At 41.6% G+C, this 19,852-nt stretch overlaps 1 protein-coding gene across 1 annotated transcript in view; it reads left to right on the forward strand.

Annotated features, from left to right (window-relative positions):
- The window catches only part of LOC311110533 (regulating synaptic membrane exocytosis protein 1-like), a gene marked incomplete at both ends in the record, with an annotated part of 44,430 nt that extends 29,228 nt beyond the window's left edge, over positions 1-15,202 (forward strand). The window contains 10 exons of the mRNA XM_084153043.1: positions 302-412; positions 1,103-1,218; positions 1,364-1,512; positions 1,854-2,017; positions 2,210-2,421; positions 2,551-2,713; positions 2,893-3,005; positions 14,462-14,563; positions 14,661-14,800; positions 14,987-15,202. Coding sequence (XP_084009169.1) covers positions 302-412; positions 1,103-1,218; positions 1,364-1,512; positions 1,854-2,017; positions 2,210-2,421; positions 2,551-2,713; positions 2,893-3,005; positions 14,462-14,563; positions 14,661-14,800; positions 14,987-15,202 — 1,486 coding nt within the window. The remainder of the gene's footprint in view (positions 1-301; positions 413-1,102; positions 1,219-1,363; positions 1,513-1,853; positions 2,018-2,209; positions 2,422-2,550; positions 2,714-2,892; positions 3,006-14,461; positions 14,564-14,660; positions 14,801-14,986) is intronic.
- Between the last annotated feature and the right edge of the window lie 4,650 nt (positions 15,203-19,852).

Below are 19,852 nucleotides of genomic sequence, written 5' to 3' on the forward strand. Positions count from 1 at the left end.
TGAGATGGAGGCAAGATGAGCTTGCGTTTGTAATTGGCAGTTCAGTACCAAGGTGGGATCTTCCCTAATATGGAATCAGGTAGTTTGACCTGCACCTTTTACGATGTTATCTTCTGAGATGTCTCTTACACTGTGTATGCTGATTTCAATATGTTTGACAACTCTTCTTTATCTTTTCTTTTCATATAATTTCGTTTTTTTCCACTTTTCCTTTTTGTCTCTATTCTGTTATTTTCTTTCCTTGTTGCATGCTGCCACTTTGTGCACACGGTGTGTATGGTGTGTGTGTGGGGGCCCCCAGAATAAAGCCCACCTCCATCCTGAGGGGGTCCCGAAGACGGCCCCCTCCCCTGCGGCCGCTCGGTAAGGGGACCCTCCGTGAGTTGGCCCCGGGCTCACCCCAACCATACAGGTGCTGACCTCTGACCCCTCACCTCAGTCCCCCTGGAGGAGCAGCCTGAGAGAGAGAGAGCTATTGCCTTCCTCCTCCATGGTTCCACTGCCTATAATGCACTATTTATTTGATGTTGTACCCCAGCCATGGGCCAGTGTGTGGTGGGTTGTGTGTGTGTGTGTGTGTGTGTGTGTGTGTGTGTGTGTGTGTGTGTGTGTAAGTGTACACTGAGTGTACAAAACATTAAGAACATAGACTGACCAGGTGAATCCAGGTGAAAGCTATGATCCCTTATTGATGTCACTTGTTAAATCCACTTCAATCAGTGTAGATGAAGGGTAGGAGACAGGTTAATAACCCCCTAGAGTCTATTGACGCGTGGGGGGGGCTGGGTTGCCATTCAATATTAGGAAGGTGTCCTTAATGTTTTGTACACTCAATAATGCTAATTGTCTATGTTTTTCACGGTCTAAATGTATCAAGCTCTTTTTGCTACAGGACCTCACACCAGCCACACTGAGCTGCATATTACATGTAGTATACTTCCCCTCACTGTCCGACCAAGCTTGACTCTGTCTCGTGTTCGCCTCTTAGTTCATATGTGTCAAAACTCTGTGTCTAACAGAGAAACTAGTAGTGGTGTTGCAGGATTTCCATCTCATTCTCTCATCCTCCCTCTCGCTCCATCTCTCTATCTCTCTCTCTCAGGGGCCACCTCCAAGGTGGTGCGTCTCTGTCCTCCTCAGTGACGTCCTCGTCAGCAGCTCGCAGGGTCAGACAACTCCCACAGGTCCCAGACAAGAGCAGCAGCCCCGTAGAGCAAGGTGTGTGTGGCTTTCTTGACTTGATTTTGTCTGTAAACCTGAGTGAATGAGTGAGTGGTGATATGTGTGTGGTGATTAAATGTGTGTGTGTGTGTGCATATTTTTGCTAATTCCTCCCTGTGTGTGTGTGTGTGTGTGTGTCTAGCTCTTGCAGCAGAGGAGCGTGTTCGTCAGCTCCAGATGAAGGTACAGCAGAGGGACTCCTACAGGAGTTCTGCTGCTCCGTCCACTTCCAGCAGGGATGTGGAGAGGGTGCTCAAGAGCAAACGCGAGGTCAGTCACCTGTCACTTGAGGTCAGCCCCTAACCCTAACCCTCTTTGTCTGTCCCTCTCTCCATCTCTCTCTGTTCCTCTCTCTCTCCCCATATCTCTGTCCCTCTCTCCATCTCTCTCTGTCCCTCTCTCTCTTACTCCCCATACCTATGTCCCTCTCTCCATCTCTCTCTGTCCCTCTCTCTCTTACTCCCCATATTTATGACCATCTCTCCATCTTAATATTGCCTCTCTCTCACCCCACACTCCTCTATCCCCGCTCTCAATTCAAAACAATTCAATTCAGTGAACTTTATTGGCATGAAATAGGTGTATATATCTTCTCATCCTCTGTCCCTCCCTCTCTAATCCTCTCCCTCTAGCTGTATAAGGACCAGAGGAGAACCAGCTGTGAGAACGTATCCCGCAAGTCTTCAGACAGTGATGTCAGCGACGTGTCAGCCATCTCTCGTACCAGCAGTGCCTCCCGCATCAGCAGTACCAGCTACATGTCCATCCAGTCAGAGAGACCCCGGGGACGCTTCAAGTAAATAGAACCACACACACAGGCACACACACACACACACACACACACTTACACACACACGCCTGTGTGTTGCAGTAAAGACTACAAAATGTATCTGTCTGTCTGTCTGTCTGTCTCTGTGTGTGTGTGTGTGTGTGTGTGTGTGTGTGTGTGTGTGTGTGTGTGTGTGTGTGTGTGTGTGTGTGTGTGTAGCAAGGCGATGCATGCATCAGGCCGCAGCATGTTGAAGAGCACCAGCGTGAGCGGTGAAATCTTTGGCATTGAGCATACGGACGGCAGCCAATCAGATACAGCATTGGGCGGGGGCAAGAAGCGGCGCTCCAGCCTCAGCCAACGGGTGGTGGCCATTGTGGGCCTGCCCTCCAGACGCAGCTGCAGTACCTCACAGCTCACCTCCCAGAAAGGTAACACAGACAGACCACACAAACAAGACTCTACCATAAACAAGCCCTGGATCCAGCACCCATATAAAAACCAGTTGTAATATGAATTATTGTTGTTGTATTTGTTGTGTGTGTGTAATAAAAAAACAGTGGTGGTGGATACTAAGAAGAAGGGCAAGAAAAAGAACAAAATTCAGATCCAGCGGAGTACAGAGGTGGGTATGGCTGTAGAGTACCCCCGCTCTGCCATGAACCGCCAGGCCAGCAGAGACTCCACCGACGGCAGCATGAACAGCTACAGCTCTGAGGGGAAGTCAGTATCTCTAGCCTCACTCTCTCTTTGACTGTAGTGGTAGTGTCATTCTCACTTCAGTGCTTATCCAGTCTAACGTTATTCTGATCTTAGTCTGATAGTCAGTAGTCTAACCCCATTGTGTGTGTGTGTGTGTGTGTGTGTGTGTGTGTGTGTGTGTGTGTGTGTGTGTATTCCAGTCTAATCTTCTCGGGGATGAGGCTGGGGGCTGACAGTCAGTTCAGTGACTTCCTGGATGGCCTTGGCCCCGCCCAACTGGTGGGCCGGCAAACATTAGCCACACCCGCCATGGGTGAGTGGCACAAATGACTTGTGTAACCTGACATAATATACTACATACAGTATGATACATTAATTTAACTGGGTATGATGGACAGTAGCGATGCGTGTGTAAAATCACTGAGGAAGCCAAGCCAGGTAATTGCATTGTTTGCTCTATAACCTGTTAGTTCATATGTCTTGCGACCATGATATATAGGCCTAAAGGCCAAGACAATAAGAAGGCACAGTGGTAGAATAAATTCAACCACACCTTTGTTTCATCACAAAACCGGAGAGCAACATCTGTCCGGTGAAGTCCACAAAGCATTCAGCATGTAACAAACAGTTTCTGACATTTTCAGACTGCTAAACAACCATTGATTTAGAACAAAGTGTGTGTGTGTGTGCGCGCGTGTGTGAAAGTAGAAAAAACATGTTGACTCACACTACTTATAGAGAAGCGCCAATGCCATCCTCCTCTCTTTCATGTTGCCAAAACAGTCTATGACTCTGTCATACAGTTTTTTGTTGTCCTAGGCTACCTGGCTAAAGTGCTTGCATGCTATCCTAAATTCCTTTCATGGGCATCGATGCGCCAGGCCAGCTAGTTAACATTAGCCTACTACATCTAGCTACCTATTGAACTTCCATCCTCTCAGGCCAGGCGCACAATATATGAATTTATGGTTGGATCAGAATGGCTGTTTAATATTTTAATAATTTTGGGGGGGTATTTTATTGGTATTTTTTTCCACAGTTACAGTAAACAATGCTTGAAAAACTGTACATTGCACATGTGATTTTATACATTCGATATACCATGGGAACATGCTTTTTGAATGAAGTAGGAATGTATATGTCCATACGAGAATATAAAATACTTAAGTAATTCTTTCATAACAAAACATACATTAGAAACAACAAAGTGCACACAAATGTCTGGTCTTCAAAACGTATAAAAAAGTTATAATAATAAGACAGGCTAATATTAAACACTCACAAAGGTAGATCAATTAAAAACAACGCTTAGGTAGGCAGTTTACTGTAGAGTAGAGGGAAATTGCAGTGTCTCTACATAGGTAAAGAAAGGTTGGCACATTCGGTAGAATTTGTCAGAAAATCCCCGTAGGGTATATTTTATCTTCTCCAATTTACTAAAGTGTAAGACATATTTAATCCACACAAAATGAGAGGGAGGAGAGGGTGATTTCCACAGAAGTAAAATCAACCTTCTTGCCAACAAACTCACAAAGGCTACAAAGTCAGATGTGTGTTTTGGTAGTGTTATAGTATCAGGTATTACCCCAAATAATGATGTTATGGCAGTAGGAGCAAAAGGCACTTGTAATACTTTAGATATGGCATCAAAGATGGCAGACCAATAGTTATGTAGAGAAGAGCAGGACCAAAACATATGTATTAATGAAGCAGGAGCTTGCCGACACCTGTCGCAAACAGGGTTGACATCAGGATAGATCTTAGAAAGCCTGAGTTTAGTCCAGTGAGTGCAGTGGAGGATTTTGCATTGGATCAAACCATGTTTGGCACAAAAAGAAGAGGAGTGGAGACGGTACAGAATATCTACCCATGTGTCACCAGTAAACTCATCATCTAGATCCTGTTCCCATAAAGTTTTAATAGCTGCGAATGAATGATTGTGAAGAGAGTAAATGTTATCATAGCTATAAGAAATAATACCTTTTACTGTTGGGGATGGTGTGAAAAATGCATCAGTGGGAGGGCCCACAGGAAGAGTGGGGAATTGAGAGGTCATGTCAAGGACAAAGCTGTGCACTTGTAGATATCTAAAGAAACAACTATTCTGAAGGTGGAATTTAGCTGAGAGTTGTTGGAACGATGCAAACGTGCCGTCAATATACAAATCATTGAATGATTTGATGCCAAGGCTGAACCACATGGAGAAGGCTCCATCTACTATTTCTGAGGAGAGGGGCACTTCATTAATAGGTTTGCAAACCAAAGTGACATCTAAACTGGTTACAGATCTTGAAAGTGGTTTTTACTAAAATGTTTTTGGTATAACTTGAATAGGGGAATGTGCCAAAGCATCCAGTGAGGATGGCATACAGTGGGGAAAAAAAGTATTTAGTCAGCCACCAATTGTGCAAGTTCTCACACTTAAAAAGATGAGAGAGGCCTGTAATTTTCATCATAGGTACACGTCAACGATGACAGACAAATTGAGAAAAATAAATCCAGAAAATCACATTGTAGGATTTTTAATGAATTTATTTGCAAATTATGGTGGAAAATAAGTATTTGGTCACCTACAAACAAGCAAGATTTCTGGCTCTCACAGACCTGTAACTTCTTCTTTAAGAGGCTCCTCTGTCCTCCACTCATTACCTGTATTAATGGCACCTGTTTGAACTTGTTATCAGTATAAAAGACACCTGTCCACAACCTCAAACAGTCACACTCCAAACTCTACTATGGCCAAGACCAAAGAGCTGTCAAAGGACACCAGAAACAAAATTGTAGACCTGCACCAGTCTGGGAAGACTGAATCTGCAATGGGTAAGCAGCTTGGTTGGAAGAAATCAATTGTGGGAGCAATTATTAGGAAATGGAAGACATACAAGACCACTGATAATCTCCCTCGATCTGGGGCTCCATGCAAGATCTCACCCCGTGGGGTCAAAATGATCACAAGAACGGTGAGCTAAAATCCCAGAACCACACGGGGGGCCCAGTGAATGACCTGCAGAGAGCTGGGACCAAAGTAACAAAGCCTACCATCAGTAACACACTACGCCGCCAGGGACTCAAATCCTGCAGTGCCAGACGTGTCCCCCTGCTTAAGCCAGTACATGTCCAGGCCGTCTGAAGTTTGCTAGAGTGCATTTGGATGATCCAGAAGAGGATTGGGAGAATGTCATATGGTCAGATGAAACCAAAATAGAACTTTTTGGTAAAAACTCAACTCGTCGTGTTTGGAGGACAAAGAATGCTGAGTTGCATCCAAAGAACACCATACCTACTGTGAAGCATGGGGGTGGAAACATCATGCTTTGGGGCTGTTTTTCTGCAAAGGGACCAGGACGACTGATCCGTGTAAAGGAAAGAATGAATGGGGCCATGTATCGTGAGATTTTGAGTGAAAACCTCCTTCCATCAGCAAGGGCATTGAAGATGAAACATGGCTGGGTCTTTCAGCATGACAATGATCCCAAACACACCGCCCGGGCAACGAAGGAGTGGCTTCGTAAGAAGCATTTCAAGGTCCTGGAGTGGCCTAGCCAGTCTCCAGATCTCAACCCCATAGAAAATCTTTGGAGGGAGTTGAAAGTCCGTGTTGCCCAGCGACAGCCCCAAAACATCATTGCTCTAGAGGAGATCTGCATGGAGGAATGGGCCAAAATACCAGCAACAGTGTGTGAAAACCTTGTGAAGACTTACAGAAAACGTTTGACCTGTGTCATTGCCAACAAAGGGTATATAACAAAGTATTGAGAAACTTTTGTTATTGACCAAATACTTATTTTCCACCATAATTTGCAAATAAATTCATAAAAATCCTACAATGTGATTTTCTGGAGAGAAAAAAATCTCAATTTGTCTGTCATAGTTGACGTGTACCTATGATGAAAATTACAGGCCTCTCTCATCTTTTTAAGTGGGAGAACTTGCACAATTGGTGGCTGACTAAATACTTTTTTTCCCCACTGTACATGAGGAAGATTCCATCTTCAACCATGCTGGAATGATATATGGGGTATCTGCACGGATCCAGCACTGAATTACACGGAAGTTGGCGGCCCAATAATAGAACTGGAAATTAGGTAGGGCCACGCCCCCTAAGGGTTTAGGCCTTTGCAGGAACACCTTGTGGATCCTTGGATTTGTTTTATTCCAGATGACGTCTGAGATAATTCCATCGAGTTTGCGGAAAAAATATTTGGGACTAAAAATAGGTATACATTGAAAGAGGTAGGAGAATTTAGGAAGGGTATTCAATTTAACCGAATTAGTTCGACCAGCTAATGATAGGGGGAGTAGTGACCATCACTCAAAATCTTTCTCCACCAAAGTAAGGAGAGGAGTAAAAGTATGAAAATGTATGCACTCACTAACTGTAAGTCGCTCTGGATAAGAGCGTCTGCTAAATGACTAAAATGTAAAATGTAAAAATGAGTCAAATTAGCCTTAAAAAGGTTAAATTTTCAGTGACATGTACCCCCAAGTATGTCAATTTGTTGAGAACTACTCTGAAAGTCAATGTGTGTAATGGGTAGTTACGAGCTGCCGCATTTAAAGGGAAAATCTCACTCTTATTCAGATTTAACTTGTAACCAGAGACTAGGCCAAATGCATTAAGAACAGATAGCTCAATTGGTAAGGATACATTGTGGTTTGAGATATAGAGAAGCAAGTCATCAGCATGAAGTGAGACCCTTTGTTCGATGTCGCCTCTGAACACTCCTGTTATATGTGGGTTGGATCTAGCGAGGGCCGATGGCGATGACGAAAAGCAAGGGAGACATTGGACACCCCTGTCTAGTGCCTCTGAGGGAAATAGTATGAGTGGGTGTTATTCGTTCTGACAGATGCAAGTGGAGAAGTGTATAGTAACTTGATCCAAGTAATTAATTTTTTGCCGAAACCACATTTTTATAAGGTCTGAAAAAGGTAGCCCCGCTCCACTCTATCAAAACCCTTCTCAGCATCTAGAGAGATTAGAATCTCTGGGAGCTTTGATACAGAAGGATTATACATAACATTAAAGAGTTGTCTGATTTTAGGATTCAAGGAACATATTAATCAAGAGCGGGGCTAATTTATCCAGAAACGTCTTATAAAATTATATTGGGTACCCATCTGGTCCAGGACATTTACCACCTTGCATTGCACGTGCCGCCTCTAAAATCTCTTCAATGGTGATAGGTTCCTCCAATTGAAGCTTGGAGACTGAATCAATTGTTGGGACAGTTAGAGTATTAAAAAATGTATCAAGAGCCGAGGGGTCAGCAGACTGTTCCAAAGTATATAAAGAGGCATAGAAGTCCTTTAACTGGTTATTTATTAGCTGGGGATATATTGTTGCACCTGTAGGTGTTTGAATTTGAGACATTTGTTGAGCAGAGGAAGACTGGCGAAGTTGATGAGAATGTAATTTACTTGCCTTGTCACCATACTCATAGTGAGTATGTTGCGACTTAAGCAGCAGTTCCTCAATTTGGCCTGTTGACAAGTTATTGAATTCAGCTTGTAAAGAGAGTCGATCCCTGTACACATTTGGGGATGGTGAGGTAGCGTAAGAACTGTCTAACTGTAAAATACGAGTTGTCTGTCCAGAGAGTCTCTTCTTGGATAACCTTAGCAGACTTAAAAGGTGTGCTAATTTTGTTGGAGGAACGATCCAAAGTAGGATTAAGCCAGCAATTAAAATCGCCTCCCAAGATTAATAAGTGTGAGGTCATATCTGGAAGTGAAGACAGAAATGCACAAGAAAAAAAATGGTCACCCCAATTTGGCGCATAGACATTGGCAAGGATCAATGGAGTATTGTAGATTCTGCCAGTGACAATAATATATTTGCCATTGGCATTGGAAATAACATTGGAAGAAACAAAGGGCACCGATTTGTGTATCAAAATTGCAGCTCCCCTCGATTTATTTTGAAAAGTGGTCGCAATCTAAAGTGATCTGAAACTCTCAGATGGGTCTCTTGCAAGAAAGCAATCTGTGTTCCCAGATGTTGAAAATGATGAAGTACTCTACTATGTTTGACTGGTTGGTTCAAACATTTTACAGTTCCAACTAGAAAATGTAAGTATACTCCCAGTCGACTGCCCTATTAAATTAGGTTGTTGAGTCATCCTTTGGAAAAATAGGAAATGAGTGTAGCCTTTTAAATGTAAGCGGAAGACCGAACCTGACATACGAGAAAAAACAAAAAAACTGTTGAACTACCTCCCACTCGCTGAAGTGTCTTCCCAAACAAGATGTGTGCATCCCCCCTTAGTATACAAGCTCCTAAATACTCTCCAGGAAACATAGTGGTTCCAGCAGCTAGGCTAAACTCAAGTGGAGCATTTTGACAATTATATTATAAAAGAGAAAATATATATAAAAACAATTATATAAATAACCAGTTTAAGGACAGGGTGTTAAATCAAATAACATAGGCAGCGTGACAGTTTATGGCCTCGACAAAATAAAAGGGAACCTGTTCCACAAGCCTACATAGAAAACAATGACAAAATAAATAAAAAATCTATATATTACATGAATAGAGGCTTACTATTTCAGCCAACAATGAGGAAAATGTACCTATAATGCAAATACAAAACAGGAGGTACTGTAGTAGGCTAAATGTGTCGGGCCTTACCTATCAAACACTGCGCTGCAGATAGGCTAAATATCCATCTCGTTGCTCCGGTCAGTCTGGGGGAGCAGTTTCCTTCAAGTTCTTGTTGATAAAGTCAATTGCAGTGGTCGGGTCATTGAACTTGTGAAGAGCTCCGCTTGGTAGTGTGATCCTGAGCTCGGCTGGGAAGAAGAGGCCAAACTTGACTCCCGGACAGGTGTGCAGAAGCCACTTTGCGTTACCAAACACCACTTGTTTCTTGGCCACGCAGGCAGTGAAGTCTGGGAAAATGAACAGTCTCTTGCCTCGGTACAGTAAGGGTGATGCTTCTCCAGTTCGGCGCAGGATCTGGTCCCAGACGTGGTAGTAATGCACTCTAATGACAAAGGGCCGTAGGGGGTCACCCTCTCTGGGTCTAGCTCGCAGTGACCTATAGGCACGGTCTAAGAGGGTTTTTCTTCAAGGTTAAGCATGTCCTGCAATAGTTGGGAAACAAAGTCTGTTGGGCGGGGCCCCTCCAGACCCTCAGCAATGCCCTCCAGGCATATGTTGTGGCGGTGTTGACGTCCTTCTAGGTCCTCACATTTTTCTTTAAGCGCTTTAACATCAGATGAGAGCGAATTCACTGTAGCCTGAAGGGTGGTTAGGTCATCACTTTAAGACACAGCAGAGATCGCTCTAGCTCAAGTATGGTAGTGCGCTGTGTAGTCACTGTTGCCTGTAGTGCAGCTAAAGATGATTTCAGTTCTTCCTTAAGGTGATTTCTGAGTGGAGAGTTGTGGAGAGAGTGTCAATTTTCGTGTCAAACTGATCATATGTCTCTTTTGAGCCCATCCAAAGCTTCTGTGAACGTTCTCAAGCTAAGGACAGCGTCCTGGATGCAATTAAAGACATTAAGTCTGGGAAAACTCCAGGGTTGAATGGCATACCAGTCGAGGTATACCAAACCTTTTTTGATATACTCAGAGGACCATTATTAGCATGTTTTAAGCACTCCTATGTAAATGGTAGATTATCAGACACTCAAGAAGAAGGTCTGATTTAATTATTACTGAAACAGGATACAAGTGGAAAATACAAAGATCCAGTCCATAAAAAAAATTGGAAGCCCCTTACACTTCAGTGTTGTGATGCAAAAATTCTAGCAAAATGTATAGCAAAAAATATTGTCGGACATTATTCATTCTAATCAGACAGGTTTTTTTTACATGGAAGATACATTGGAGATAATATAAGGCAAGTACTGGAAACAATAGAACACTATGAAAATCTGGGAAAAAGGCATTTGATAAAGTACGACTGGGGTTTATATATAAATGCCTGGTGCATATCAATTTTGGTTACGTTTACATTTACATTTTAGTCATTTAGCAGACGCTCTTATCCAGAGCAACTTACAGTTAGTGAGTGCATACATTTTTTAAATCATGTATAGTAACCCTAGGTGTAAAATAGTAAATAATGGCTATTTCTCAGAAAGTTTTAAACTGTCAAGAGGAGTGAAACAAGGTTGTCCACAATCGGCATATCTATTTATTATGCCCATCGAGATGTTAGCTATTAAAATCCGATCCAACAATAATATCAAAGGATTAGAAATCCAGGGCTTAAAAACAAAAGTGTCATTGTACGCTGATGATTCCTATTTTCTTTTAAATCCACAACTTGAATCTCTCCACAGCCTCATAGAGGATCTAGATACATTTTCTAACCTCTCTGGATTACAACCAAATTATGATAAATGTACTATATTATGTATTGGATCACTAAAAAAATAAAAATGTACATTACCATGTAGTTTACCAATAAAATGGTCTGATGGTGATGTGGATATACTCGGAATACATATCCCAAATGAAATAAATGATCTCACTCCATTAAATTTGAATAGAAATTTAGCAAAAATAGATAAGATCTTGCTACCATGGAAAGGTAAATACCTGTCAATTTGTGGAAAAATCACCTTGATTAACTCTTTAGTATTATCCCAGTTTACCTATTTGCTTATGGTCTTGCCTACACCTAGCAAACAGTTTTTTAAATTATATGAGAAAAAAATATTCCATTTTATTTGGAAAGGCAAGCCAGACAAAATTAAACGGGCCTATTTATATAATGTATATGAATTCGGAGGACAGAACATTTTAAATATTAAAGCATTAGACCTATCACTAAAAGCTTCAGTCATACAAAAATTATACTTAAATCCGAACTGGTTCTCTAGCAAATTAGTAAGATTGTCTCACCCAATGTTCAAGAATGGCTTTTCCCTTTATTCAGATTACAACCTCACACTTTCAGTTATTTGAAAAGGAAATAATCTCCCAAATATCACTATTTCTAAAACAAGCCATATAAAGTTGGTAGCAATTTCAATTTAATCCTCCAGAAACGACAGAACAAATAATGCAACAAATATTGTGATAGAAAACCTTTTTTTTTTACAAAATGTTTATAAAAGGTATAATTTTCGTAAATGGTATCATTGGTAGGACTGGTGGAGTTATGTTGCACATGCAGCTAACAAAAATATATGGAAATGTCTGCTCTACCCAACATTACAACCAAATAATTGCAGCATTACCGCAAAACTGGAAGAGGAAAGTGGAAGGGGGAAATTGTAAGGAACTTGTCTGTCGGCCTTGCATTAAATAACATAATTGGTTAAAGAAAACCGTGATAAATAACAAAGTATAGCAGTTTCATTTAAGGACCAAAGGTTTGACAGCCATCCCATTTAGATTGCAAAATAGTTGGGAAGAGATTTTTGACGTACCGATCCCATGGCATAGTGTTTATGAACTGATACACAAAACAACGCCGTATTCAAAATTTAGAATTTTTCAATTTAAATTATTATATAAAATTATTGCTACCAATAGAATGTTATTTATATGGAGGATACAATCTTCCCAGCTCTGCAGATTTTGCTGCGAAGAGACAGAATCATTAGATCATTTGTTTTGGTACTGTCCATTTGTATCTTGTTTTTGGACACAGGTCCAGGAATGGCTAAAGGATTGCAATATTTACCTGGAGCTAACCCTGCAGATAGCATTACTGGGTGATCTGAAAAGTCATAGTCAATTGATCAATAATATAATAATACTTTTAGCAAAAATGTTTATTTTCAATTTACAATCTGTAGAAACAATGAGAATAGAAAGGTTCAGAACTTTTGTAAAACATCACAGTACAGTTGAAAAATATATGGCAAATAGAAATCCAATATGGATGGTGTTAAGAGATAGATGGGTGGTGTTGAATGGAGTTGAAGGATGGGACTAATAACAACTAACAACAACTAATAACAACAAGATAACTAATAATGTAAGCATACTGTGTCCATAATAAGTATATAGGTTATAGGTTGAGAGCTTTTGTGAAAGAGCACAGTTAGAAAGATATGGCATATAGAAGCAAACCGGATGGACATCATGAAAATGATCAGAGAGGTTGAGGGTAGAGGAAGTTCAGGAGTAAAAACAAACTAAATAGAATTATTGTAAAATTGACTGTGTCCATAAAATGTATATAGTATGTATAAGCTGGAAGTAGAGGCCTAAGCATTGTTGTTCACTAGTTTACTCCAATTAGGGAAGGGGTGGAGGGGTTGGAAAGTAATAAAGGGAAATATGTATATGTATGTGTATATATGTATGTATGTATGTATGTATGTATGTATGTATGTATGTATGTATGTATGTATGTATGTATGTATGTATGTATATATATATATATATATATATATATATATATATATATTTGTGAGAGAAAAAAAACATATGGGGGATTGGAAGTGATGCAGACAATTACATTGATGGAAGTTACAATCTATCTGCAATATTAAAGCTGATATTGCTTGGCGGGGTTGCTCGCCCAGGCAAGCCTAGGGCTTGAATGGGGCCTTCTTTGGGAGGGTCTCTTTTAGAGCGAGTGTCTCTTTTATTGGCCATACCCGGGATTTGTGAAACAGTGAAGAGTCAGATTATGTTTAGGAAATGAAGCTCAGCTATAGAAGTCAAGTTGTACAATAGACTGATGTTTTAAATAACAGAAATATGACCATTTACCCAATTAGCGGCTGTGCTAGTTTGCTGACGAATGTTCGGTAGTTGAATGCGGGCTTCTTATGTCAAGTCGCGTTTACAGCGATTATATTGTTTTTTTTCATTGTTATGAAGAGAAAAGAGATGAAAAACTTTGCTTCGGATATTCTGCTGACCAAGGCAACCGAAACTGTGTTAGGAGCAGACAAATATGCCCGCCTCTCCAGTTGGTAAATCATTCAGGAAAATCCAAGGATTTTCTGCGGCCTACTTTAGCAATCTTCCATTCAGCAATTCACTGCCATTATTACTGTTCGGAAGAGCAATGAGATATGAAACTGTGTAAACAATACTTAGTAAAGTAAAATTAATTAAACAATAAATTAAACTGTGCTCTAAATTAAAGAAGGTTTGTCACAACTTGGCGCAGCTCCGGGAAACGTGTGTTACGTCATTCGTGCCCCCGGAAATCCAGAATCGCTGTTATAATCATTGGCCAATACAGAGAATTAAGTAAAACCACAAGTGCAAATCCCTATCTCCATCCATGGCTAATTTAGGAATGGGATGATTTTAGCTAGCTAGCTAGCCACCGGAGGACAATGACACAACGAGATGCAAAATTATTTTATTTTATTTGTAAATGACGTTCTGCTTTTAATGTGATGTGATTGGTGTGAAGCCAAATCCAAACTGGCTTCCCTTGACACATTTTTTTTTGCGCGCTAGGACCATTCACAATTGAGCTCACTCAGTTTAGCTCAACGCTGATTGGCTATTATTTTATATATTTTTTATCAAGGGAGGCCAAATGCTCACTGGCTTCCCTTGCATTCAATGCTATGGGCGGCAACAATGTCATACTCTTTTTGACTGAACGGCATCAGATAGATGGGCTAAACATACAGAGACAGAGGGGCGCTGTTTTGCTCGCTAGGATGTTTTCTCCGGTGAGATACAGTATATTAAGCCTCTTATTATGAAACACAGAGAGATGAAAGATTCATTCTTTTATATATATAATTTTGTAAATGTTTCTGGGGAGCCTGGATTCCCTTGGCATCCAACAGTACACACCACTGATGATATAATGTCTATGGTTTACAGGAGATGTTCAGATCGGAATGATGGACAAAAAAGGCCAGCTGGAGGTGGAGGTGATCAGAGCACGTGGCCTTACCCCCAAACCAGGGTCCAAATCACTCCCAGGTATCACACACGCACACACACACACACAAAATCCCAGATAAATGTGTCTGTTCTCCATTCCCTCACCTTTCTCCCCCACACCACTCTCTCTCTGCAGCTCCCTATGTCAAGGCATACCTGCTGGATAACGGAGCCTGTAAAGCCAAAAAGAAAACCAAGATTGCACGTAAAACCCTGGAGCCACTCTACCAGCAGGCCCTGCTGTTTGAGGAGAGCCCACAGGGGAAGGTCCTCCAGGTAATAACACCAGGGACTTGTACTGTGTGTGTGTGTGTGTGTGTGTGTGTGTGTGTGTGTGTGTGTGTGTGTGTGTGTGTGTGTGTGTGTGTGTGTGTGTGTGTGTGTGTGTGTGTGTGTGATGCGTACGTGCGTGTGTGATGCGTACGTGCGTTTCCTTGGCCTTATCTCTGTCCCTCTCCACAGGTAATAGTCTGGGGCGACTACGGGCGACTGGATCACAAATGCTTCATGGGAGTTGCACAGATCCTATTGGAGGAGCTGGACCTCTCCAGCACAGTGATTGGCTGGTACAAACTGTTTCCTCCTTCCTCATTGGTGGACCCTACCTTAGCCTCGCTTACTCGGCGGGCGTCCCAGACATCCTTGGACAGCTCAGGACCAGCTGGTATGCGTTCTTAGTGACCATAACGCAACCACAACCCCAAATGGACCACAACCAATGGACCAAAACTGACCAGAGTGCATGACCACATACCTAGGGCCAAGATAGACCTTAAGCAAATCAAAGCCAGACAGAGAGATAGAGACAGAACTAGCCAATAAGAGCTGGAGTCAGACAATCACTTCCCATGCCTCCCTCCTTCCGTTTTCCCTCCTTTCTCTGGGCTGCTAGGGCCTTGCTCCTGAGTCTCACCTCTTCTATTCCTCATCCCTCCTTTTTATGTATCCATCCCCCTCCTCTCTGACATATCCTTTCTTTGTCCCCTCTTTGTCCATCCCTCCACTCCCTCCATTGAATGTGTTATGGCTTGTGCTCCTGAGATAGAAGGGACTCATGCAGCCCACTCTGTTAGGGGGCACAAGGGATGTCGGCCCAGGCTTGGTGTAGCCAATCAGTGAAGAGGTTATTGTGAGGCCATAAAGAATGTGCAGGAGACAAAGGGAAAAGATTGAAGACGCCCTGCCGACAGCTGCCCATCAAAATGCGTTTCAGCATTGAGGTCGTCATGGCGTCGCTATATCTGTGAGGATTGGCATGATTGCACAACCTGTTAGGGGAGGGAGGCTGCACAGGTGGAAACAATACTTGTTCTAAGATCAACGCAAGCACAAAAGCTTGATTATTTTTCAGACAACGAATGGTTGTGAAAGAGAAAAAAGAACAGAGGCCAAATGATGGTTGGATCTATTTTATTCCATATTCTATTTGCCTAGAGTTGAGAATGGTTCCATGTGGTGCAGACTCCCTGTGTGCGTATTTGGTTTCGAGTGACGGTGGTCTGCAGACCAGCAGAGGTCACGTCACCCCCCTCTCTCGTCCCCCCCCCCCCCCCCCCCCCCCCCACGAGCGTGGCGGGCGCAGCATGACTCGGGACCCCGGCCCAAGCTGCATGCACATTTTTTTGTAAAACAAAAGCCAGACGAATTACTTAAAAAGAGACTAAATGTGTGTTAGTTCCACATACTTTAGGCCAGCTTGTATGTTGCATGTACTTGTACAGTTTGCTCGTACTGAATATGAATACAAACAGAAAAGCCATCCGCCATCCAAGGGCGGACACCGGGGGAATAAGCTCCGCCCAGGCCACACCTCCCACTCTGCGTACGAATTTCCATATTAGGAAGTCTCAAAAAGCCTTTTGTCTTTCTTCCTTTTGAACCCTTTGGAGAACAGTGCTGTATCGTAGTACTGAGCAAACTGACTATCTGAGGAGCTAGGTGTTTTAACTGTAGTCTATGGCAGTGGGGCTAGAAACAGAGGTAGCGAATGTGTGTATAAAAACAAAGATTAATGTATATGAAGTATAATTATGACTTGACATAAATTATAAAGATATAGATATATATGATTATCAAATGAGTGTAACTGACTATACACCTATCACCTATAAACACCCGCACATGCTGTAAATATGAGTCAGGGGGACGATATTTACACACGCAAAACGATCCAAACATTCCTGGTCCTATGGGAACAGATCAGAGCCCCCTGCCCTGTGCTTTGAGAGCCGCTGAGCGGTGCCCAACCACAAGGGGGAACCAACAGATCTTTCAGTTTCTCCTGATAGCAGCCAAAACCAACATGACTATTTGCAACACATGCCATCTTGTTTCTTTAACCGCAAAACTTTAATCCCCCTATTTCTCATGGTTTGGACTGATCTTAAAAGCCCATAAAAATGTTGTTAGCTGACATTTCAGTTGAACCCTTTGCGGTGCGGCCCACTGCCCTTTCCTTTGTTGGTATTACGCCACGATACTGATTGTTTACAGTCCATGAGTTTCCACTCAAAACACGATATCTAGGAAAGAAGTATTCACTTCAACATTTCTTGTTTGTATAACAGATGTGGCTCTACTGATGTGTATGTTTTATATTCAAGAGTTCATTTTTATTATTTACAAATAAAAGACTGTGGAAGAAAATGGTGGGCAAATCGACTCCGGTTTTTGACTCACCCTTGTCGATAAACGGGGTATATGATGATAAAAATGATTAACTTAACTACCGCAAAATGGCTGCTGAGCAGTACAAAGAAGTCAACATATTAAGGCGCCAACATATTAAGCGTTTTAACAACTTTTTAACGAATTTCCCTTACCTTAACAAAGGTAGGTGAGGCACTTTGAAGCATATGAAGTGCTACTAAAGCCATTGGTACACTATCATTCTCTATCAACTGGTATCTTTCATAACAATATAAGAGCCTCTGCTAAATGATGTAAATGTAAATGTAAATAACTGCATTAGTATCTGGACATTTGTGAAATGCTTGATAATGTATGTGATATCAACAGGGAGGTATATTTTCTGGGTGATTTAAATATTGACTGGCTTTCATCAGGCTGCCCACTCAAGAAAAAGCTTCAAACTGTAACCAGTGCCTGCAACCTGGTTTAGGTTATCAGTCAACCTACCAGGGTAGTTACAAACAGCATAGGAATGAAATCATCAACATGTATTGATCACATCTTTAATAATGCTGCAGAAATGTGCTTGAAAGCAGTATCCAGATCCATCGGATGTAGTGATCACAATATAGAAGCCATATCTAGGAAAATAAAAATTCCAAAGGCTGGGCCTAATATAGTATATAAGAGGTCATACAACAAGTTTTGTAGTGATTCCTATGTTGTTGATGTAAAGAATATTTGTTGGTCCATGGTGTGTAATGAGGAGCAAACAGACGTGGCACTTGACACATTTATGAAATTGCTTATCCCAGTTACTAATAAGCATGCACCCATTAAGAAAATGACTGTAAAAACTGTTAAATCCCCGTGGATTGATGAGGAATTGAAAAATTGTATGGTTGAGAGGGATGAGGCAAAATGTATGGCTAATAAGTCTGGCTGCACAACCGATTGGCAAATGTACTGCAAATTGAGAAATCATGTGACTAAACTGAATAAAAAAAAAAAATAAACTACACTATGAAACAAAGATAAATGACATAAAGAATGATAGTTAAAAGCTTTGGAGCACCTTCAATACAATTTAGGTAAAAAAGGAAAACTCAGCTCCATCAGTCATTGAATCAGATGGCTCATTCATCACAAAACCGATTGACACTTTAATTATTTTTTCATTGGCAAGATTAGCAAACTTAGGCATGACATGCCACCAACAAACACTGACTCTACACATCCAACTATATCTGACCAAATTATGAAAGACAATAATTGTAATTTTGAACTCCGTAAAGTGAGTGTGGAAGAGGTGAGAAAATTATTGTTGTCTATCAACAATGACATGCCACCGGGGTCTGACAACTTGGATTGAAAATTACTGGAGATAATAGAGGACGATATTGCCACTCCTATTTGCCATATCTTAAATTTAAGCATACTAGAAAGTGTGTGCCCTCAGGCCTGGAGGGAAGCAAAAGTCATTCCGCTACCTAAGAATAGTAAAGCCCCCTTTACTGGCTCAAATATCTGACCAATCAGCCTGTTACCAGCCCTTAGTAAAGTTTAGGGGAAAATGGTGTTTGACCAGATACAATGCTATGTTACAGTAAACAAATTGACAACAGACTTTCAGCATGCTTATAGGGAAGGACATTCAACAAATGACTGATGATTGGCTGAGAGAAATTGATAACAAAAAGATTGTGGGGGCTGTTTTGTTAGACTTCAGTGCAGTTTTTGACATTATCGATCATAGTCTGCTGCTGGAAAAATTGATGTGTTATGGCTTTACACCCCCTGCTATATTGTGGATAAAGAGTTACCTGTCTAACAGAACCCAGATGGTGTTCTTTAATGGAAGCCTCTCCAACATAATCCAGGTAGAATCAGGAATTCCCCAGGGCAGCTGTCTATGCCCCTTACTTTTTTTCAATCTTTACTAACGACATGCCACTGGCTTTGAGTAAAGCCAGTGTGTCTATGTATGCAGATGACTCAACACTATACACGTCAGCTACTACAGTGACTAAAATGACTGCAACACTTAACAAAGAGCTGCAGTTAGTTTCAGAATGGGTGGCAATTAATAAGTTAGTCCTAAATATTTAAAAAACTAAAAGCATTGTATTTGGGACAAATCATTCACTAAACCCTAAACCTCAACTAAATCTTGTAATAAATAATGTGGAAATTGAGCAAGTTGAGGTGACTAAACTGCATGGAGTAACCCTAGATTGTAAACTGTCATGGTCAAAACATATTGATACAACAGTAGCTAAGATGGGTAGAAGTCTGTCCATAATAAAGCGCTGCTCTACCTTCTTAACAGCACTATCAAAAAGGCAGGTCCTACAGGCTCTAGTTTTGTCCCACCTGGACTACTGTTCAGTCATGTGGTCAGGTGCCACAAAGAGGGAATTAAGAAAATTGCAATTGGAACAGGGCAGCACGGCTGGCCCTTGGATGTACACAGAGAGCAAACATTATTTATATGCATGTCAATCTCTCCTGGCTCAAAGTGGAGGAGAGATTGACTTCATCACTACTTGTATTTGTGAGAAGTATTGACATGTTGAAAGCACCGAGCTGTCTGTTTAAACGACTAGCACACAGCTCAGACACCCATGCATACCCCACAAGACACCAGAGGTCTCTTCACAGTCCCCAAATCCAGAACAGACTATGGGAGGCGCACAG

This window comes from Coregonus lavaretus (genome assembly GCF_964263955.1).
Source record: "Coregonus lavaretus genome assembly, chromosome: 36".
Classification (NCBI taxonomy): domain Eukaryota; kingdom Metazoa; phylum Chordata; class Actinopteri; order Salmoniformes; family Salmonidae; genus Coregonus; species Coregonus lavaretus.